Below are 24,770 nucleotides of genomic sequence, written 5' to 3'. Positions count from 1 at the left end.
AATAATAACAGCTTTAGATGTGATAGCATCATACGCACATGGTCGCCTTTCCATTTTCAACCTTTAGGTCAGAGTTGCATGTACCAAGCACATGGAATTTGGAAGACAGATAAAATTTTACTTCATTGGCGTCCTCACAGGGACTGTACGGCGCAGAAAATCAAAGCTCAGTTTCCTAGCTTCCTTGAACCGGATGCATCTTCGACTGCGTAATAGTTGACTGCCTGGATGAAAAGTCTCTAACCGTACCATATTACCTCACACATTACGACTAACCATTTGCTTTTAAAGATTCTAATCGTGTTAACGTAGACAATGTTCGTGAGATGGGTTCTGGCTGCATTTTCGGTCGTCTCGCGTATATAAATTATTGGTTATATGTCATTCGTTCTTTCCGCACACGTTATTGATTGCACACCCATATCCTTCTTCTCGTAATACCGTTGTTATGCGGTGATTGTTCAGTCGATACGAGAAATCAGCAGGAATGAAGTAGACGCAAAACCACCTTCAAATAATTCAGCGCTGCTTTTCTTCTTCAGTCTAGTCCGAGCTCAGCATCAAAATATCCAAGAGAGAAGGAAACTCCCTCCCCCTCTCCCACCTCACCAAACACACACACACATACACACACACCCAAGAGAGCTTTTGAATCCTCACATAAGTCCATTCAGCCGTGAGATGTGATGGCTGACTGGAAACAGCCTCATCTAAAACCTCCTCCGCGTTTCTGTTTCTTTACCTGACGGCCGTAAGCAAAAGTGCATGTAGGCTGTAGTCGCACGCCTCATTAAAAACTACTGCGGCGCTGTTTTTATCGGGTTATGTGCTTCGTGGTACGCAGGGAGACCCGAGGGCCGTTCACAAAGACGTTATTATTCCTCGTTGGGCACATCGAAAACAAAAACAGGCAAGAACCGAAATAAGCGCTCATTAACCGTGTCGTAAAGCTCCTGGAACATGCACGGCAGGCGCAGCGGACCGAGTAGTACCTCTCAGCTCTTCGCTACGGTATATGATGCTCAATAAATTTGTCGCAAATAAGCTCACTGCGTTCCTAAACACACGCAAAAAAGAACCCTCCAGAGCAGCTGTGGCCGCTGCGATGCTATCACTCCACATCTGCAGGCTCGTATACCATAGTAGTAAAACTGCTCTTATTATAAGACGAATGGACGACATTTAGCCCGCTTATGACGTTCCCGCGTATAGGAAACTTTCGGTTGGTACGGAGAGTTTGCGACGAACCAACAAAACTTGCAAGAAGCCTGCATGGAGGGCATTCCACTTATAACGATCTGGTCGCCGTGTCAATTAGTTTGGGGACGGGCGGAGGGAAACACGAAACAACTGTGCCATCTCCACCCGACGCGTAAAGCCAGGGGCGCGCGCAAAGCCCTGCAAGTGTACAGAGGCGGAAGTCGATTAAAGTGAGAATGAGTATGATGCCTGGTCAGCCCAACAACGGCCCAACAACGGCCCAACAACGGCTTCAAGCTCAAACACAGAATGTTAGATTAGGAAACAAACGCAATAGGTGAGCATTTGATTGGTACAGTTTCAAATTTCGATATGACCCCTACGCACCGGAGTTTTCTACTTTAGGAACCTATCGGTACCTTATGGAACCTGTGCTGTGTGCTTGTTGGATGCTGTTGTTGGTACGACTATACATACGTCGCACTGCACGCTGAATCGTACTATGCGTATTTTGCTTATGAGCAACAGAAAGAACTAATTGGAAGAAACTTACCGAACATAGATCGCTCACGTATATATAGAAAATATCTTCTGTCAAGGGACACACGGGCTCTGATCCTCCCTTCTGCTCCCTTCCTCACATAACTCGGTGGAGGAAGACTCTCTCCGAATACTTTGGGCTGGGACGGCCCTTACCGCTTCCGTAACATGGGCCTGGGACCCAGAGCCTGAAGACCCTATGGCTTGCCCGAAGTGCTTTGCCCCCACGTCTGCAGTGGATGCTCTACATCTGTTGTGGCTTTGTCCAGGCACAAAGACAAAAAGTGCTTAAAGGTGCAACGATATACGAACAGACCAGCCCACGGATAGATGATAAGCTCTACAGACCAATTACGTGGCTTCTTCACGATGAAGGACTGCATGCATTTATATGAACAAGAAGGCCGTACGGCAAAGCATACGGTTAAAAAAATAGCACAGCACACTTCCTGCTCGCCTGCCACCATTGGGTTCTTCATGTAGGAAAACTTCCCCCCTGAAGAGAACAGCACCTACGATGATAGTTCTCCCACCGGAGAAACATTGTTTACAATGTGTGAAAAAGCTCTCGCCAAGAAACTTCTTTTTGTAGCTAAAACAGGCCCGCCTAGCAACAAATGCCTCATTTGTATCTATCTACTGTGATCTGTTAAAATACACATAGTGAGGCGCGTCTATTAGACTCGTAGGCTTTTGGCATCTCCGTGGATTTCAAGAAACCTAAATGGCACATGACCTACAAGGATCCAACGAGGCCAACGCATACGTCACCACGCCTGCTTGATGGGGAAGTTGCGGGGTAGTATGTGTGCTCTTATGGCAACTATTTTACCGCATATACTCTGAGATCCTTTCACATCGTGCTGCTTTTATTTATGCGACAGATAGACTTATGGAGAGGTTGGTGGCTTATGACACGATAATTCTTAGAATCTACATGGAAATCAATCAATGAATCAATCATAATCATAAAGAGAGCACTTGCATATGGCTGAACGTGTCGTGCGTGCAGCAGCTGCAATACATGACTCTGTTGTCCGTTATGGAAAAATAGATTGAAGCAGGCTTTCCGCCATCGATCTCTGCAGAATTCAACTCGCAGGCTGAAGCAAATGCATTATGCACTATAAGTTGTTAAATGAACAGGAGGCCGCCTATTACGTTTACGTACAGCGATTTTCCTCAAGACTGTTAATTGGCTTTTGAGAAACGACATGTATTTTATCAATGAGTGCTTTAAAGCAGGGCTACAAAGCTAGACTCGCGAATGACCTGTCAAAGGAGACAAACGAACATTTATACATCGTTTGAACCTTCGAGCCATGTTGTGATCCGGTTCTGGGGTTCGTGGTTCGGACTCGGGCGTCACTATGAGGGTCGCTCGCCTCCGCCGCCGGAGTGCCTAAAAAACACGGTAGCTGGCCTGCACTATGCCTGCACTGCACTAAGCTGGCTAAGCGGGCGCATGACGTCATCTGTCTCTATCGCCGAGAGCTGCTTGTTGGTGAGGAGATGATGTTTCGAAGTTGAAGGAAACGTGAAACGGGTTTATTCTACTATTTACACAACTGGCTTCAGATATGGGCGCCAACTGCATGGCAGAGCACATTAAATGTGTGGGCTCACTATATGTCTGAGCACAGACATGCCAGCACACATACAGTGCACCAAAGGTGTTCGCTTTTAAAGCAATCGTTTTCTTTAGATAACTGCACGGCGGATTCTGACGACTGTGTCTCGGCCAATCATAATGGTCGAACTGTTCGGAAAATCTCCCCGATGGTCGCACCACCTTGCTGGACTGCGCCTCTGATGTCCAACCTTCGAAGCAAGGACGAGGCAACCTGGAAGCAGGGGTTCACGCTCCTTCCACGAAAGTCGTCGACACTGCTTCGTTCTTCTGCGTGACGGTCAGCTTGTCAGGATCATGAGACTGGCCTTCGCGGTCGTTACCGCTTCCGCGCACGGAGGGCGGCAGTTGTCGTCACCTAGAAGTGAGCTCCTTTGTTTGTGCGTCAACGTCGGTGTCGGGCTCCGTCGTCGTCTAGGCGGGTGCTGATGAAGGGGCTGCCTCGTGGGGAGCCCCAATGAAGGCGCATGGCCGTTTTGGGGCGAACATCAGGGAGGCTGAGAGAAAAGAAAGTCTCCGCTCCGGCCTGGCTTGGACTAAAATTTAGAGACTCAGTATAGTTTAATGCAGTTTAGATGAACACGCGCTGGAAAAGTTTTCCTATATTAAGAGCGGTATACTGCCTTACAGCCAGGGCGAAAAGCTTTCGTGCCATGGTTTCAGTAAAAAGGCTGAATTTCTTCGTCGTCTTAGCGTGCTGCCTGGAAATGAGAATTGTATACCTTGATGTCTATAGCTTTAAGCGCCAGCACCATAGCACACAAGTAAATTTCTGGCTGCAGGTTCGGGCCTAGGTGAAGTGCAATTTCTTAATGTCATATGCTGCCCACACACTTTTGCCCCTGTCTCTACAGAAATAATCATACAGTAAAGCACGAAACACATGTGCGTAGGAATTAGGTGATCTATCGTACAACTGGTCGTACCAACAAGTTTTCGACAGGCAACAGCTTCCCAACAGGTTCTTTTCTACGTGTCGACCGGATGGTGATCGGATGGTGATCGGATGGTATTGCTTACATACGTGCTTACAACTAAGAACCGGATTTTGACGACCACGGATACCGCTATGACAATATCAAAAAAATACGGCGCTCTCTGGATGTTATCAATGTAACATCTATTGTTCAAATAGAGCTGGGCGTTCGCTTGATAAAACATGGAACACCTACTGCCTCCACCAAAACATTAGGGTACTTTTGCTCCTTGGATGCGGTGACGGACTTGCTCGCAACTCATTCGTAGCTTCCCCGGACAGCTTGAGCAAAAGAGAAGCTCTACCGTAACGGTAGCGAATACCTTACCTTATCTCAAACAGCTTACGGGCGCAGAGCATTTGACCGAGGACATGCGTACTGCGCGCGCATGTAGTAAAGAGGTTGACAAGCGGTAGTCACCCGCACTTCAACGCAGACGGTTGACATGTGTTAAATACCGTACGCGGAGTATGAAAGTGCTTCTGACGCTGGTATTTTTTTTATAAGGCATGAAATGGTTGCAAATTTTCTAAGTTCTCCCTTTTTTCTTTTTTGGCGTGTGCATATAGCATTATTTGGCTTTTGACTTCATAAGGGCTAGAGCGGTGCTGAAAGTGCTTTCTTTATGTTTGAAGACACCACCTGTCTTGGCGAGTTAGCGCCGGTTTTCCGTATTGTATATGTTTAGAAGCGTACGGTGAGGGGATAGTTGGTATGACATTATGCGAACAACGAAAAACTGCGCAAAAAAGAACAAGACAGAGAAAGAACCACACGACACAGGCGCAGATTAACAACTGGTTTAATGCTCCAACGCCGCTTTCCTACCAACAACAGAACGCATGCGCACAAACCACAAAGACCAATGCCGCTATCATGTAGTCAAGCCAAGAAACGCCAACTCCTTGCGGTACAAATGTATGGAAGCCTCACTAACACATTTATCCGGCCCTAATCTAGCGATTTCTAAAGCTTCGATTACTTCATGCTCTTTCTTATCACTTGCGCGTCCGACAATCTTAGTCCTGCCGAAAAGTGGGGTACAAACTTTGCCGTCATGCCTGCAGGTCTTGCAATGCTTAGGAAGATGCTGTCCTCTAGAATCATCTAGTGAATTGGCATGTTCTAATAATCTAATATTAATGCAGCGGCCTGTTTGTCCAACGTACACGTTGCCACAACTCAGCGGAATCTCATAGATGACATTCGCTCTACAAGGCACAAAGTTGTTCCTGTGGTTAGTGCTGCACTCGATTTTCTTTTTCCTATCAGGTCTAGCTAAATTGCACAGACTGGACAGCTTACAAGGTGCCGAAAAGAGAACCTGTATGCCGAATTCACCCGCGACCCTCTTCAGGCCGTGCGAGACCCTGTGGACATAGGGCATAACTTCATACTTCCTCCTCTCCTGTGGATCCGCCCCACGAGGCTTTGAACTTGGTCGGAAGGACTTCAACAGGGACTCGGCAACAGCCCGAAGAAGGGCCAGCGGAAAACCGGCCGACCGAAGGCGATCAGCTTGGGCATCAAAACTAGACTGAACCTTGTGTGGACAGGACTTCACTAACGAAGCCCTGAGGCACGTTGACGCAATCCCCCTCTTGACCAGCTTCGAATGGCTCGAGTTGAAGGGTAGAAGTGCTTCTTTCAAATTATTAAAATTATTTTTTAACGATCCTGACCACCTCTGCTGGGCGTACATGCCTAGGTCGAAAAAAGCACTTCTATCCTTCAACTCGAGCCATTCGAAGCTGGTCAAGAGGGGGATTGCGTCAACGTGCCTCAGGGCTTCGTTAGTGAAGTCCTGTCCACACAAGGTTCAGTCTAGTTTTGATGCCCAAGCTGATCGTCTTCGGTCGGCCGGTTTTCCGTTGGCCCTTCTTCGGGCTGTTGCCGAGTCCCTGTTGAAGTCCTTCCGACCAAGTTCAAAGCCTCGTGGGGCGGATCCACAGGAGAGGAGGAAGTATGAAGTTATGCCCTATGTCCACAGGGTCTCGCACGGCCTGAAGAGGGTCGCGGGTAAATTCGGCATACAGGTTCTCTTTTCGGCACCTTGTAAGCTGTCCAGTCTGTGCAATTTAGCTAGACCTGATAGGAAAAAGAAAATCGAGTGCAGCACTAACCACAGGAACAACTTTGTGCCTTGTAGAGCGAATGTCATCTATGAGATTCCGCTGAGTTGTGGCAACGTGTACGTTGGACAAACAGGCCGCTGCATTAATATTAGATTATTAGAACATGCCAATTCACTAGATGATTCTAGAGGACAGCATCTTCCTAAGCATTGCAAGACCTGCAGGCATGACGGCAAAGTTTGTACCCCACTTTTCGGCAGGACTAAGATTGTCGGACGCGCAAGTGATAAGAAAGAGCGTGAAGTAATCGAAGCTTTAGAAATCGCGAGATTAGGGCCGGATAAATGTGTTAGTGAGGCTTCCATACATTTGTACCGCAAGGAGTTGGCGTTTCTGGGCTTGACTACATGATAGCGGCATTGGTTTTCGCGGTTTGTGCGCATGCGTTCTGTTGTTGGTAGGAAAGCGGCGTTGGAGCATTAAACCAGTTGTTAGTCTGCGCCTGTGTCGTGTGGTTCTTTCTGTGTCTTGTTCTTTTTTGCGCAGTTTTTCGTTGTTCGCATAATTGTAAATGTCTGTTTGTAACCTCTGTTTCTAGCCGCTGTCGTGGGCCGATCGCGAAGATAGCGCAGTCTACAGTTGTGGCAAAATGGATGATGGCTGCCGGTGGTGAGGATGATTGTCCATGCAATTTCTTCTGAGCTGCGGAGATGATGACTATAGTGATGATGATCACGACGATTATGACGACGATGATGTTCACAAATGTCATTATCATTATTATTATTATTATTATTATTATTATTAAGACGTTGTATTTCATCAACTTCAACTAGAAGTCGAATCGCCTTCCAACTTTATTTTGATAGTGGCGCGTCCACAATATAATTGTGGAGCGAGTATTTCATATTTCTTCTTTCAAGACGACACCGTTTGTAACAACCAAAAATGAAACTTCTGTTGTACACATATTCGAATAGAACAGCGAACGTGCTGCAGTTCATTATGAATGTGTTTGGCCATAATCGCTTATAAATATCCCAGAAAGAATGACAGCTTCAGCTTTTATTTTTTTTTTTTGAACAGCGCTATACTACAGTATACCACATGCAATACCAGCTTGACATTTTTACGTTTCTTTATGGTGCAGACTCACTGCCCTGCTTGAAATTCGCGATTGAATAAGACTTTGCATTGAAAACTTTTGGAAAACGTCTCCTATGCAAACAGGTAGAGACCTCAGAAATATTAACTAAAAGGAGCGAGCGCATTGCTGTTAGTTGCCTTGTGTTCCGTATGGATGACTTGATAGCTGTGTTACTTAATTAGGCGGACGTCATAGCTATGCTACAAATGCAATGACCGGCTACTCAAGATACATGGCAAAATTACACACTTAGACCGAGCAGCTAGGACAACCTATTAAGTACGCGTATAGAGGTCCGAGATGTCGTCAGGGCCGCACTTGGCTGATTCGCCAAGGGCACGGCTTGCGTAGATGCATACACGCCTCCAGCCAAGGTGCCGCGCGAAAGCGGACTTCTCGTGCGGTGCAGCTGCTCGCACAGCTGGCGTTGTTGTCTTGCGTATGGCATGACGCCATACAAAAGCGCAGACAAGATGCTCCGCCGGAAGTGGCATTGCATATACATATCTCTTATGAAAGCGAGGGCTAGTCGTGTCAAAGCGGGCAGAGAAAACTGCCGGACGTTCTAGCTCAACAAGTATTCCCAAACGTCCTTCGGTCTTGGCAGCCAGAGCTATTTTGCTCCCTTGAATGTTGGAGGCAGATAGCACTTTGGCGCCAGTAAGCCTCGGCTGTGTCCGTGCACAGGGGGTTGCTGCAAGCCGACACCGTATACGCGGCGTTTGTTGTGGCTGCGCTTATAATGCGGCTTACTGAAATGCGTGATCGGGCTAAGCGGCGAGACGGCTGCTTAAGAACGGCAAAAGTTCGATTCGCAAAAGCGCGAATTTCTCGGCGCTTTCATTTTTGTTCCCCTTTTTGCCTAGTGTGCTGGTATATTAGTGCTTGCGTGTAAAGAAGGATTAATGTTTCTTGGTCCGCTCGGTGCCAGCAATACCGTCCATGAGCCTAAAGATTCCCGATTTCTAGTTGTGAATATGGAGGACATGTTCCACACTTACTGACGCGGAAATCAACATACGGCGAGGCACTCTTGTCTGGAAAGTTTGCTAAGAGTCTCGTCTTGCCTTCGTCGCCAATGTGCCGCCATCGTGATTGACGTCGTCATCTACATGCTACCGTCTTCATGCCGCCGTAGTCGTTATGATAGTTCTTGTCATCGCAATCATCATCATGCTTCAAAACGTGGTCATTGTTGTTATTACTGTGTGATGGTTGTCGTCATGGCACCGATGTCGTGCGGTCGTCTTGTACTTGTCGTGACACACAAGCTGGCGTCAGGCACACACTTGCTCGTTTCAAACAAACACATTGCGCCATCTGGTAACACAATGAGGAGAGGAAACTTAGGATGCGAGGTACACAGGCAGTCAGGCAGCAAACCGCAAATTGGAGAATTGAGGCAAATAATGCTTTTTCTTTTATTAATACAGTTAGCCCGAGGGCTGTTACAGAAGTGGAAAAAAACAAGCATTTTCGACAAAAGAAAGTGAAATAGAGTCTTAAAAAATGAAGACTTCAATGAAAAGCTGGAGACATTAGCCCAGCTGATGGCAAGACAAGATTTGAAACAGTATTCCAAAAAATCTAAGCTAATTCCGTCTCTCTCTCTACATTATCTGCTCAAATCTGAGCACAGTAAATAAGTCTTACAGTCAACAAGTGGGAGAGATACTAAAAATTGATCCCAGAAATTCGTACGCTACAAGAAAAGAACACGAAATGCAACAAGATCAGTTCGCTCCTTGCTTTTTGTCAGTTTTCTTCTTATATTTCAAAAACGTGCTCATGATCCCATGATAACCATGTAGTACCATAAAAGAATCTTGGAAAAAAAATACAGATAAATTTTCCAGCGCTTGATGTTTCTTGTGCGTGCCTTGTGTGCATCCTAAACAGGCGAAAGAAGCTTTGACGTGGACACGATAAAAAATAAAAGTAAAATAAAACAAGCAACAGAACACAAACTGTAATGCTCTTCTCACGCAGTTCGTATAATTTTCGTGCCTAGTAACTCCAACCACATCAGGGAAAAGGACAGATTTGTGTTACACCTGGTTAAAAAAGACGGACTACTTACTGTTTTCGTTTTTTTATGCTCCGCATTGTCAGAGGTGAGCGTGGGGTGCAGTGAAAGCACCGAATAATTCACACTGGGCAAATAGGGCACCAGACGTGGAGTGTATCAGGCGCTATAATTGCATGGCATTGCGTGAACAAAGCATTGCAGTTCTGCAATGGCGATGCTGACGTGGATTTTAGGCACTCCATTGAAATGAAAACTGCGATAAGAGAAAGGAAGTGCATCGTGTAGGCTTGAACGGCAATATCTGCGCAAGAACAATTTGAACGCATTAGAAGAAAGAACAACCGTTGGAAACCGATATCGGTATACACTCCCTGTAGCGAGCTTTCTTTCTTAATTTTCGTTTTTTAAAAGGGGCTCTACGATAACGGATCGCAGTTATGCCAAATGGTGCACCCTAATTCCCACATGATGACAGCATTCTAGCATACCAATCGCTCATTTTCGTTCTTTCGAGTAACGGGCAATCATGGCCATCTCATCGCGAAACGTCTCATCGATCACGCTCGATCAGCGAAACCTCCCATGCAGCTCTCGCGCCCACGCTGCGATGTCCTGCGAGCTGAGCTGGAGGGTAATAACCAGCGTTGCCCAAACTTGCCTGCCACCTTGTATCGCCATTCTCCGAGCATCGCACGACGACCGATCGAAATCGACGGGGTAGGGGATCGCCAGCGCTGATTGCATGGGACAGGGAGGCCTGTAGCATTCATTCATTCTTCTCCTTCGGATGGCAAACATTGTCTTTCGGTTCCATCGCTAACGGCCGCGCAATCACACCATGCTGAGCGTTTCTGAGTGTAAGCCTTTCAGCTAGAATATCGCGTTTTGTGCTGAGAATAACAAGTGCGTTGCTTCCGGTATTTCCTCGCAGATTGCTTTTATCAAGACTTAGTAGCGCCGCCACCAGACATTTACAAGCTTTTTGTACATGCATGTGTGACAATCTACCGCAATTGGCTGCTTTATCCCGGAATAAAAGATCGAAACGGTGCCGGGAAACGTCAAGGATTATATAGAGGAAAAGAAAAGCTATTTGCTGTTTCAAATGAGACCTACTCGTTTCGATCGCCACCAACTCTGTAGAGCGCTTTCCACTCGACAGTCGGTGTAAATATATTAACGAGGAATATCTCAGCAACCTGCGGTTTGCAGATGGCGCTGTAGCGTTTAACAACGCTGCTGATTAATTACAACAAATGAATGAGGACCTGAACCGGCAATATCTTAGAGTAAGCTTGAAAAACAGAAGGCTAAGTAGCTTTCAATAAAAGGGAACAAGAGCTGGTAACTAGCCGTCAGCCTCTTTGAGCAGTGAAGCCACAAGGGGCATGGATCATCAATTCAATTCAATTAATTTTATTCGGACATACACAGATGGTACAGGATGTCCACGATGCGCGGCAAAAGGAGGTAACAATGCCTCCTGACAGGGCTTTCAGGAGGATCAGGAGGAGGTATCCAGACTAGTAGAAATGGGTCAGACCGCATATGAGGGGCACTACCAAGTCATTACCGAGTGCTTGCCGATTTTCTTAGACAATCAGACCGTTCCAGCTTATACTGGGCCGAAGCTCGGAGGATAAAAAGCTTGAAAAGAAGCTAAGGACGACACAACGAGCGATCTAACGAAAAGTGATACACGTAACGTTTAATCTGCAGGAAAATGGCGGTACAAATGAAAAATAAAAGCGGCTAGCTGATTTCATATACGTAGCGCACCATAAACAAGGACAAAAAGAGAGTTCTAGTTGAGATTAAGAGAGGGTCAAGTGGAATTGCGTGGGTCAGGTAGCACATAGAGTGGACATAATGCTAGTCTGCTAGAATGGCATTATGGGTATACCGATGGAACGGAAAAGCAGGAAAGGACGTCCAGAAGAAGATTAGGTGGTATAACGAAATTGGGAAATTTGCATAGGTATACATGTCTTTCAAGGCGCTTCTAACTGCATCACTAGTTACAAATGGAACTTCTGCATCCTGTTCGTCGCTATTCCAATCAAGGTTACGTGGCTGCTTTGGGTACTGGTCAGTTCAGTATAGAATTCATCTGCTGCCTTTAGTAAGTCATCGAAATAAATTTATCCGATGTTATAATTTCGCACATAACGTACTTTCTTCTTGTTTGTCAGCTTTGACAGTTCAGCAAATTCTGTGATCTTCTGAGTTGGAGAAATTTCATGCTTTGTCGTTTCCTTATTAGGTCACTTGTTTCTTTATTAGATCGCTTATTTCTGGGAAGAGCTTAGGGAAGAAACAGGCAAGATTTCGTAGGAGCAACCCCAAGCAAGAGACGGGAAAGTAAAGTTGCACCGCAGCGGGAAAAGTGCGACGGAAGTTTCAGCTTCAGAGAATGGTCAACTCTGTACAGCCGGCTGTTTGAGGCGCTCAGGAGTGTTCCAGGAAGATTGCGTTCTGGGGTTAACAAGCAAACGAAGACCCTTCTCAGCGTCCGTTGTACACAAGGGCGTGAAAACTGGCCGGCGTCCTTTGCGGTCTAACTAGACAGCCTCATCAGGAAGGTCGTTACCGACGATGCCAGAAGTGACCCGGAAGATACTGTGAGATTATATCATGTCTATCACAAAGAACTTGATGGAAGACCTTCGTTACCTAGAATAACAATTGCTTATGAGTACAGCGTCGTCGGTCTGATGTAAACTCTGAAGGGATACCCACTTTCGAGGGTGTACTTGAAGAAAGCAAATAACATCAGCACGCATAGCGGCAAGTTCTATTTCCGGAGAAGTCGTATTACGGGACACCTTGAACTTGTTTGCGACTAGTGAAGCCAGGATGACCATGCAACATGTAGAGTTGGTGGAGGAGATTAATACATTGGTGAAAATGTGTGTTCTCTCTCCATAGGTTTCGTTCAATAATAATAGTGTGATTTGTTGTAGGGCCGCTGTTCAATTACCGGCCTTCTTCGCAATGCCCGCAATCGTGAGGCGTACTTGTGGCTGTCAAAGGCACCACATGCGTGACAAAGGTCTTGCTGCTTGAGTAAACCCTGGAGGAATGTCACCTTGATCACTACGAGAGGCTCAAATTGACACACATACAAAGAGATGGACAGACAAGACAACGCCACAAGGGCAGACAAAACGGAGTACGCGTGTGTCTTTCCACCTCTTCTCTAAGAGCCAACTACCCCAACAAGAAGTACTTCTATAGAACCTTGATGCTCAATGACAATTTCTGAAAAGGATCGGCTCATGGTCTCATCCCCTGCAAAGAAGCCATATAGTAACTGATGACTTGTTATAGACGGCGAACGTGCACTCTGAGACTGTCAACAGTGACGTATTCCGCTGAGCAAAGGTATGTAGACAAGGATTTCCGCGACAAAGCCGATTTTATTCTGCGCTCATGGATGTTACCTGAAATTGAGAAACGCAGTTCAAACTTGGAATCGTGAACTTTCTAGTACATTAATAAATTTCAGTTTGTGCGTCTGAAATATTGAGAAGCTCAGTTTTTTTCGGCGAGCATTTGGTCCTTAAACGTTTGCTCACGGATGCTGCGATCAGATGGCCCCTAGCGATTATGATCTTAGCATGGGTTGAGGCACACAGATGTAATCCTAGACACGGGAGCACTGCCTGATCTTCTAAATTCTCGATCGAGCGAATATTACTTTTGCACGAATTCGACAAATAGGGCAGGCTGTTGCGTACAAAGCACAGAAACAGAACTCTAAGTAGCTGCAGCATGGACCAAGTAGACGCGCCCTGTGTTTTTTCATAGGTGAATTTTGTTATAAGTGATGCAAGGTAATCTTTTGAATTACGAGCAATGCGGGCTCCAGAATACGTTCCACAGTGATAAAAGGGTTCAACAATGAACACATTCAAAAAGCGTGACAACGATGGCGCAATAGAACATGCACCCAGGTGGATACAGCAAACACACTTTCGAGGTCTTAAATGCTGTCGCAAAAAAACTCAAATAATGAAAATTACTGACCTAGGTGGCAGCAACACTTAAAAAAACTACCTTCAAAAATTACAACTAGAAATGACCAGATTCTCATATACATGTTGCGCCTGTAGATTCCGTTGGATGCTATGGGCTTAGGTGTAAATGCGGCCATGACTATGGAGGCACAACAATACCGAAGTGACAGCAACTTTTCGCAGTCTCGGACCGACCTAGCTGACCACTAGTGACACTTTGGCTGCGGCATGAGGCTTAATGAGAGCAGCATTCCGGGCAAGTTGGTAATCCATTGCTTAAATGAAATGGAAATTAAATTTTATACATGGCAGGCAACGTAGATCGCATGCGCGATCTACGTTGCCTGTCATGTATAAAATGACGCAGTGGCACAATAAACTTAGTTGAAAGTTTGCGCTTGGTGTGTCGTCTTTTTTCACGTCCGAGTCGTTTTTATGTCGCGCAATATCACTTAGGCATGAGGCTGCATCAATGCCAATTGCTGGCACGAGCAGTGGCGTACCAACTATTTATAGGGGGGGGGGGGCAAACCGCAGGCGATCTGACCTCTTGCTCTCTCTTCATATATATATATATATATATATATATATATATTGTGGGGTTCTCCTCCGGGCTCTTGGGACAAAGGAACGACAACACAGTAGTGCAAACAATCACAGGGGCATTTATTGCACCTTTCATAGATCAATGCCTGCTAGCCGAGTTGCTATCCGCAAAACATGCCGATGGGCGCGCGACAAATCTAGAAGTCCGACTCACCGCGACCGGATAGCGAGCGAATAAGTTCGCCCCATGCTGGATCCCAACGCCTGGTCGTTCGCATGTATGGTCACGCGAACGGTGGCGCGTTCCAAGGCGGCCACGCGAGACGGTCTCGCAGAAGCATGGATCGGCCCACGCGCGGCACGGCACGTACGTACTGCTTGCTGTCCCGAACCAAAGAGGAAGCGCCTTGTCTTTCGGCGCCCCAGTAACCCCGCCTGTCGGCGGCGTTAGCAGCGCAACACTCGCGCCATCTCTCGTACTGCGCCTCAACCACTCCGACCGCCGCGGGCGCCAGGCCACACGAGCCGTGCGGGAAAACCAACATATCAGGGGACGCGTGAGAGTCGCGCATCCCCACAATATATATATATATAAGTGAAATAGCCTGCAAATGCTTCTGTCAGTTCATTTTTATTTAACAGAGGGGACCTATTTATCCATCTCACATGGTGAACCATGGGAGCCTAAAACATTATCTGAATTTACTTTTATCTCTTGCAACTCTATAACATCTCAATATGATATAGGAACAAAAGGCAACGAGTGCCCCACAGTGGTCCTGGATTCCACCCAGCAGCAGCAGTAAAGCGCACATAAAAAATGCACATTTGCTGCGAGGAATTGGAATATTTCAACAAAGAATTGTATTTGCTGTTTAAGTCTACAGCATAAATGTATCGCTAGTTTAGGTAATAGCATTGTCGAGGTTATACGCAACAACGTACAATGAACACAAATTACTTGCAGCAGTCACGAAAAATTGACTCGCCATCTAGGTTCTGCGGCAGTGTATGTCCAGCGTATCTGTTGAAAACCACCACTACAACTGCTGAAAGGGGTATGCAATGCTTTACCGCTTTATAACGCCCCCCCCCCCCCCTTACTTCCCGCTAGATTTCATATCTATTAAGTTGAGAGAGAGAGAGAGAACAAGGATAGGAAAGGCAGGGAGGTCAACCAGAACAGCATCCGCTTTGCTACCCTACACTGGGGGTGGGGCAAAGGGGAATAGAAAGAAGAAGAAAGGGAGAGAGTAAGCACTGAGTACGTGTAGGAGGGACACCATACACAAGGACACTATAAACGGTCTCTTAAACGGGTGCACTTCAAGTACTGCACTAGTGCACGAATCGCTTTTCGAGCCAGTGACGGGTGTGGCCACGGTCCGAGTATCTTTGACTCGGTGAACGGTCTCGAGTCTAGTCGGTGTAAAGCTGCCCGCAGAGAGAGGCGTTGGACATCGCAGCGAGGGCAGGTACACAATAGGTGCTCGATCGTTTCCTCGTACCCACAGGAGTCGCACATCGGGCTCTCGGCCATTCCCATACGGTAGGAGTATGCGTTCGTGAACGCCACTCCCAGCCACAAGCGGCACAGCAAGGTTGTTTCGCCGCGGGAAAGGCTAGATGGTAGTTGTAGCCGTAGCGTGGGGTCCAGTTTGCGTAATCTGCAATTGAACGCACTTGAAATCCAGAGATCTTGTGACTTCTTGCGTGCAAGTAGGCGAAGTTCTCTGGCAGCGTCCGACCTCGCCAAAGGTGTTGGACGCGTCTTGGTATCTTCGTGGGCACACCGGGCAGCCTTGTCAGCTAGTTTGTTGCCGACGATGCCACAGTGAGCAGGAATCCATTGAAATATAATGTGGTGTCCTCTTTCCAGAGCTTGGTGGTGCACTTCCCTAATGTCAGATATCATCTGCTCGTAAGTTCTGTGATGTAACGCAAATTTTATACTGTGAAGAGCTGCCTTAGAATCACAAAATACGACCCACTTCTCTGTTGGCTGTTCGGTGATGTACGTCATAGCGGCATGGAGAGCTGCAAGTTCTGCCGAGGTAGATGTAGTCATGTGTGACAATTTGAATCTAACTGTAACCTGCCTAGCTGGAACAACGAAAGCGGCAATTGAGCTGGTAGGTGAGGTCGAACCATCGGTATATATATGAATGTGGTCATGATACGTCTGGTGCAGTAATAGGAGCGTAAGTTGTTTCAGAGCCGGCGCTGGATGATTGGACTGTTTTGTAATTCCAGGAATAGGAAAATTCACTTGAGGCTGTCGCAGGCACCATAGGGGAGATGAAGGCTTCGCCGCCGGTCTAAAAGATGTCGGTATGCGCTCTTGATGAGCGCTAATCACTCGTGAAAAGGTGGCTTGAGACCTCTCGGCTGGTAGGGAGGCCAAATGATGGTCGGGGATCCTCGACAGATGGCGAATATGTGCTCTGAGAGAGTCGACAGCTACATGTGTCTGGATTATATGGTCTCCCGCGATGGCAATTGTTGCTGCTGTTGAGGCGCACCTAGGCAGCCCTAAACACGTGCCTAGGGCTTGACCTTGTATGCTCTCCAAGGCGCGAACGTTCGTCTTGCACGCATTTGACAACACTAGTAGACTGTAACGTAGGAGTCCGAGAAACAATACCTTGTACAACTGCATCATAGAACGGACTGGTGTACCCCAGTTTTTGCCGCAGAGAAATTTAAAGACCTAAGCAATGGCAACCAATTTCTTCTTTAGATAGACGCAGTGAGGGCTCCACGAGAGGTTGCGGTCAATGATTACACCCAGAAAGCGATGTGTCTTAGTACGGGATACCGCTTGACCATTGATGGAAACAGGATACAATGACATTTGTTTGCGCGTAAAGTCAAGCAATGCGCATTTTTCAGGACACACACTGAGGCTTTGTTCTCGATATAGGACGCCGTCATGGTTGCCGCCCGCTGAAGCTTGGCTCTTAGCTGAGGGCGAGTCACCGCAGAGGCCCAGATGCAAATGTCGTCGGCGTATATTGAGACATGAACTGTCTGTGGTAGGTACTCCGCTAGTCCTACCAGGACGACGTTGACCAAAATAGGGCTCAACACTCCACCCTGCGGCACACCACGGTAGGTGTAATGATCTGAAGTTGGGCCGTCCTCAGTCTGTAAGAAAAAGCGCCTCTCAGTCAAATAGTCCCCAATCCATTGATATATCCGGCCACCAACCCCAACAGCCTCAAGTGAGTTCAGTATGGTCTCATGGGAGACGTTGTCATATGCTCCTTTTATATCAAGAAAAAGTGCTGCAGATAGGCTCTTGAGGCTTTTTTGATTTTGGGCCCAGGTTACGATGTCAATGACGTTGTAAATGGACGATCGACCTCGAAGAAAGCCTGTCATGGCGTTCGGATAGATGTTGAATCGTTCTAGGTACCATTCCAAACGAACAAGAATAATTATTTCCATCACTTTGCCGACGCAGCTCGAAAGCGCAATCGGACGATATGATGAGATCTCAAGCGGAGACATTCCAGGTTTCAGAATGTGGATCAAGCGGCTCGATTTCCATTGTTTAGGAACGGCGCCGTTCTGCCAAGACTCATTGTAGTAGTTGAGCAGCTCATTACGTGCGTCACGTCCAAGGTGGCATAGGGCAGCATACGTGATGCCATCAGGTCCTGGTGACGAAGAACGCCTGCAGGTTGTCAACGCAGCATCGAGCTCTTCGAGTGAAAATAGGACGTTCATTTCTGGTACACGTGTCTCAGGGATGTCATTTAATGCTGCGTCAGTATTGATGGCCACGCACCCAGCAACCGTGCACAGAACTCTTCAGCCACTTGAAGTTCCGAGCGGAGTTGGTAGAGGGCCAGAGCAGCAAACGGCTTCCTTTGATGCGGAGATGAGCGAACACCCCTAACCGTTCTCCATATGTGCGAGAGCGATTTTCGGGGATCAAGCGACTGACAGAAAGTTTTCCATCGCTGATTTTACAATCTATCCATGCGACGCTGGACTTTCTTTTGTATGGGTCGTGAAGCCCTCAGATCCAAGACGGTCTTCGTGCGCCGATACCTCCTCTCCGCCTGTCGGCGTGCCGCACGCAGCCTCTCCAGTTCCATGTCCAAGTCTGTTCGCCTTGCTGACCTTGTAAGCGAGCAGATGGATGTTTTCAATGCCTCTGAGATTGCTTCTTCGATAGTGTGTGAAAGGCCTTCACGACATGTGTCATCCACATCCTTCTTAAACTTTGACCAATCAACTGTATGCAAGACAGTAGAGGAGCGTTGCTCAACTCCTCTAATATTTATATATGTTGCAATATGGTCGTTTCCATGTATTTATATGTCCGTAAACCTTTGGACGCTCGAGGCAAAGCGCTGTGACACCAAAGTTAAGTCCAAGCAGCTACTATAGGTCGTGCTTCGCAGAAATGTAGGGCTGCCGTCATTCACACAGCACAAATCATGGTCGGCAGTTGAAAGTTCTTCCTGGGCAACGGGATACATTTTTTGTTCGCAAAACATTCATAAAGCTCCGGATAGCTTGAATGCGTAATGCGTAACGTACTACAATTGTCATAATTTCTACCCTACCTTTGAAGTTTACCTACATACTGCCGAGAACGCGCGATTTTTTTCGCCAAACATAAACAAAATGCCTTGTTTCGTTCAACGAGGACATTGCTGAACGTAAGATGGAACCTGTTATGACGCGTGAAAAGAGGAGGAAAAAACGACGGCTCTTTAATTATTTGTAACGCTTCTAACCGGATCAGGAACGTAAACATTTTGTTGCACATTGCAGTTACCGTGTACCTCCTTCCATTTCCACAAACTATAAGTCTCATGTAAACTACAGCTATGTCGAGACACATGGAAGCATAGCTGATAGCGGCCTTATCACGCGCTCCAAGACTTGAATAAAATTTTTTTGAAAAGGTTGTGTTTGATCCAACTGCATTTAACTTCGCACAGAGAATTTTCGTAGTGTACCACCAGTTCTAGCTAACTTTGGTCTTGGTGGCTTTTATAGTTCTTCCAGGGCAGCGGGCTGAATTCTTCACCGCTCCTTACACACGCTCAAACAGTCTGGAGTGCTCGCATACGTAATCTATTGCGAAAGCCCCGATAACCCATCTGTTTTGAAGTTCACCTCCTTATCACCAATTAACTCGTCCTAACAGTCACCAAGCATAACGACGCTGCCTCCTTTTGTTCAGTAAGGACACCAGGCGCAACTAATATCACGCATAAAAAAGTAAAAAGAAAAATAATATGAGTGTTCAGTAATCATTGGTAACGCTTCTAAATAAGCCAGAAAGGTTAAAACTACACGACACATTGCACATAAAATGCTGCCTATTCCTTCAAGGTATAAAATAACTGGAACGCAGAATTCCCTTGGGATATCGGGAAACCTAGCTACTGGCAGTAGCATGATACTTTCGAACACCTGCTTACAATTTATTTTTAACGCTATATTTGATCAACACGTATTTACCATCGAACATAAAATTTGCGTAGTGTTCCTCTTATGTTCGCAATACATAACCTCAGTGGTTTTAATTATGGCAGCGCCGCCGTCTAAGTCTTCCACCGCTCGTAAAACAGACTAATAACGCTATGGACCACTTACATGCGTATTCTACTGGAATATGCGCATTTCACCTACCCATATGGAACATTGCCTACACCTTATCCCGACCATGCCCTTAATTTTGCCTATATATAAACAAAATACGACTTACTTTTGCCATTATTGTGCAGTGGTTGCAAGGAATAGACAATGAACATTAAGCTTTGAGTAAATTGAACATTCTGCTTTCTCAAATTACACCCATTTCACTTCTGAGTGAAATGTATCGCTTCAGACGACCGCTTTCATGAAGGCACTACCGTCTTTGACGGGACGTTTCAAGTGGGGCGTGTCGGTAGTAATCGTGAAAGATTATTTCTTGCCCTGGTGTAATGCTTGTACGTGCCGAATAATTAAACTGTGCATGTAATTCTAGCGGGCGATTCAATAGATTTAATGAAGAAATGTAGCATGACTGACATGTGCAATAAATGAATATTTCATTACTATGTAACAATGATGGGTCACAATAAAATGCTCAGAGTCATTCTCCCACCTTGACGTGCTTTCTATATGGAGTCTCCAACACCATTGGATAAAATTATGTAAATTTCACACATTTAGTGACAGTGGATTGTAATTCGTGACCGCAGATATTTCACAAAAGTACATGAAAAAACGAGGGTTTAGTAATTATCTTCAACACCAATTGCATTTAAAGCAGGAAAGTGAACGTTTCGCAACGCATTGCGCTTAAAATTTTTACATTTTCACGCAATTTCACGTCCGTATCTCGTACGTTGTATTCGGAGTCTAGGAAACACCTAGATTAGCGGCCGTATGACACCCTGTAACGATTCAATGAGCAACTTTCTACAAAGGCTGTAATGAACATACCCAGAATGAACATATAACGCTCGTCACTCGGAACATTGTTTCATACATTTCGAATAAATATAGACACCGTGCCGCGCATATTTTGCCGAGGATACCGGCGGAAGACAACTAAATACCGTGTATAACGCAAAAAAATTGGGAGAAAGCAACTAGTGAGTTACTATTTTCAGAGTACAGAGGCAACCTACTCGGTACACATCACCAAAAGTGGCCCTAATTCTTTCAAAATACGAAATACCTGCTGTGTTTGCTCCTGCCGGGAAAGAAGTAATAGGGCAGCTCTTATTTAGAAACAGCCTGAAAATGAAATCGTGAATGAATATGAAATCGACCAAGGCCATTTTCCCGAGCATATCTACGATAAGTCGTCATTACGCCGTGAGATTCGACACTTATACCTGTAAGTGATTTGATTAGATTTCCGATGGAGAAAAGATACCGAGACTGCAACGCTACAACGGACAGATATTAAACAGTTCTAGCATTTGATAATCCAACGATTTCAGGCCGTAAGGCACACCGGTCGTTGGGAGCGGCTTATCATAATACTTTATCCGGACCTCCCCTTCACGCGCAGATTAAATGTAACTGGGTGATTGTGTTTTAGAATACGGATATAGCGGTCCCAATAAATTGGACATGATGCAAGTTGCCCAAGCTGACAGTCTGTTAGGGCGGGAACTGCAAGCGCCAGGCGTTATCCGCAACCCGAGCGTGTATGGTGAATCCCGCGCGTCGTCCGCTACAGAGCGTCGCGAGAAGGCACAAAAGACAATGGTCGTTGCCCAAGCAGAGATATGCGTAGTTAAGAAAAGCATTACTTATGAGGTCACTCTACTAAGAAAGAAAATTTAGCTTCACCTGTAGTTTTAATGGACTTTACAGCGAGCAGCCGAAAGTGCCAGTGCCCGCTTTCAAAAGTGAGGGGGGCAAATGACATACTTTGCCCTCACCCCCCACACACTTTGACAGGTGGAGGGCAAGTCTTCCCCCCCTCCCCCGTTAGATACGCCTATGCACATTAGATATTTTCTTGGTGCTCTTGAACCTACTGCTGTTTTTGAGGGATAGTTTTCAAATTCTATTAAAATTAATTATTTTCTTGGTGCTCTTGAACCTACTGCTGTTTTTGAGGGATAGTTTTCAAGTTCTATTAAAATTAATTTGTTCATGTATGAACGCGAACGAAGGGGTGGGGCAATGGTTTGAATAAAGTGTTATCAAGTATGGCTATACATCAAATAATGAGAAGGACTTTCGCATAAAGCTGACGGCATTTATGCATTTATGCATTTGCCAAGGAAGTTGGAGCAGACTTAGTAAAGCATACGTTTTAAAGCAAAGCTTTCGTTCCCTACTTCCCCAGTTTGGCGCGGCAGCTGCTGCTGTCGGGTAGATCGGTGTCTAGGCGGATCCGCCTAGACATCGAAACGAGACATGCCGGGAGGTAGACCAGAATGGAGAATCCTGTTTGCTATCCCACACTGGGACATGGAGGAGGGGAAGTTGAAAGATACGAAAGTGGAGATATAGGAGACAGCACAGATTTTGCACATCCCCTGCTGTGATGTGTGCAGTACCTGCAGACTTCGACGCGCACGGGCTGCTTGAAGTCGCCGCCATCGTTGACGATGAGGCGCATGTCGCCGTCCTTGTCGACGCCGAAGCGCGGGTAGCGCACCTCCACGCGCACGTCGCACACCTGCGCCTCGTCCACGTCGCTGCCGAAGGGCACGCGCACCCGCTGCTCAGAGGACGGCGGCACCAGGTCGTCCAGCAGGGCCTCGTCGCGGTCCACCTCCGCAAAGTAGCTCCGGAATGGTGCACCGCGGAGCGTCATCACGCTCGTCACGAGCTCCCTGCGCAGGGTGGAACACACGAGCTGTTGGTACTGGCGAAAAAAAAAAAAGAGGATTCGTTTAGCGTTGAACAGTCCTCTCTTCGCAGTTCAATCGTGCCGTTTCAATTTCTCTCCATTTCCGAAAACGCTTACGCCGTTTTCGCGAGAATCTCGTACTGTCAGGAATAAATTTATGCCACTAAAAAAAAAAGCGAGAGAGAGAAAGAAAGAAAGATAGCTACAGTGAAGCTTAAGGTCGCGAAATGTGGGCAACAGAAAAAGGAAGAAGCGAGTCCCAGATTCGCGCTCGTCTGCGATTGGAATAGCGTGACGAGATAAGTACGTTACTCTCGCAATAAAGTAGATCTCTGAACTCGTACCTCGATTGCTCGGCGGTGCCGTTTGTTGCCTCCTTGTTTTCTTCGCCCTTGACATGCCCGGCTGTACCACTCACGACCAACAGAAGTACGAGCTTGATAATAAAACCCCTATATATATATATAGTATACGTAGAGGGAATTGCAGTGAAGGCAGGGTCGGTCAACAGTACTGAGCCCGGTTGGCCCCGTCCCGCAGGGAAGGAAAAAGGGAGAAGAATCCACGGCAGGCTTCTGCGGCTTTGTAGAAGCACAACTCGAATTCCAGCAAACCAAGTACAAAAATGGTGTAAGCATCTCATGACCTAGCGATGGCAGAAAGATTATTTTGTTTATTTTTTTTCTTTCACGTTTGTTTCTGGTGGCGAATGTGATAAGCGTGCCTTTGCATTCGCGTCCTAGCCCTTCGAGCAATAAAAGTCGGTAGTCCGCGCTCTGTCCTACTTCTTTGTATCTATATATGCCCACCTAACTTTATCTCAGCAAATAGGCGTTTCCGGTTCCTGCTGAACTTTTGACAGAGCTGGTGCACCATCCTCACCATCTACGCAAGCCGCTCCGCCTTCTCTATTTTCTCCGACTCCCCTCGGCTGTATCACCGGCGGGGTTGAACACTCACTACCACTTACAACAAAGACTTTCACATTAAAGCTTTTCAACCTGACAACGACTGATTTTTTAGCGTAGAGTGCCTCCCGTCTATGTGTGGAAACTATCAAGCAGAAATGGCGAGCCCTTTGATAACAACATCGGTTCCAAAATATAATTGATGGCTCGAAGGAGTGTTTTAAAAGCCCAACAACATTTTCGAAATTTTCTACCGTGCCTCCTTACGCCTGCAAGTTTAAACTTTAAACTTCACCTCGCCTGTTTTACTCAACGCAGATTCCATTGTTACGAAGTTTCATCTCAACACGCCCAGTGGTTCGCAAACGGCACAGGGTCGAGCACCACTACAAGCATAAATGAGAACCCCAGTCAGCACAATCTTGATATCCTATGGCGCTCCAAAAGCATCTGAAACTTCTAAATTTCTCAAGCATTTGTTTCACTTTTAACACAGTTTATTACCAGTTATCACCTTTATACTGCAGGCATCCGGAAACGACGCAATGTGTAATACGCCGTATACAGCTCCAAAGTGCCATTAACCGAATTTTGTATTTGTTTTTAGCGACAGCTGACTTTACCCGATGAACTTCCATTGTTAGCCACATGTTCTTTTTTTTTTCTTCTTCACATGACTAAACGTCTAGTCCAAAATTCTACTCCGCGCTAGATTTGAATATATTTGAATACATTTAAACCCAACGTTTTGGAGTGACACAACGCCAGCTATAGCCTCCGTGTTTTAACCCGGCCAGCGGGCGCTGTCCAGCGTTGTGAAGCGTAAAGGGAAATAGCTTTATTTATCATACCACGCGTTATGCTAAAACGTAATCAGCGAGTGTGCTGGAGTGATTTGATTTAAGCTAGTTTTTGGCTCTTACAGGCATTACACATAACCGTGGACCATTGTCGACCTGTCAAATTCTCTTTGCTTTATTGCAGTTATCTTCGTAATGGTAATATATACTCTTACTTAAGTACCAAGAACTAATTATAAGATGACTACTCAGTCTATATTCAAAATATTTTCGTTTTTTGCTGCGTGTGTATCTTCGTTCCTTGCCTTCGTGCGTGTCTCTTACGCGCTACCTTATACGTTCTAATGGCGTGCCAACAGGCCCAAGAAGCAACTTTAGTCAAAAAAGTTGGAGAAACTAGAATTTGTTTTTACAGGCTGCGATAACTGATTGCTTATCACGCGCAAATGTGAGCATTTTTTGCTACGCAGTATTTTGACACCATGGAAAAGAACTGCAGGTCATTTCCAGGCTTAGTTCAGCGCTGTTCTAGAGAAGTGTGGCATTAAATCGAACGAGCTCATG

General features: G+C 46.2%; 1 protein-coding gene across 1 annotated transcript in view; it reads right to left on the bottom strand.

Moving 5' to 3' along the window:
- Positions 1-24,770, bottom strand: part of LOC126548181 (uncharacterized) — a 146,704-nt gene that overhangs the window by 6,621 nt on the left and 115,313 nt on the right. Inside the window, exon 3 of the mRNA XM_050196318.2 lies at positions 22,203-22,481. Within this exon, the coding sequence (XP_050052275.1) occupies positions 22,203-22,481 (279 nt within the window). The remainder of the gene's footprint in view (positions 1-22,202; positions 22,482-24,770) is intronic.

This window comes from Dermacentor andersoni, chromosome 1 (assembly GCF_023375885.2).
Source record: "Dermacentor andersoni chromosome 1, qqDerAnde1_hic_scaffold, whole genome shotgun sequence".
Lineage (NCBI taxonomy): Eukaryota > Metazoa > Arthropoda > Arachnida > Ixodida > Ixodidae > Dermacentor > Dermacentor andersoni.
Note: the sequence above shows the minus strand (reverse complement) of the source record. Positions and strands in the feature narration are given on the sequence as shown.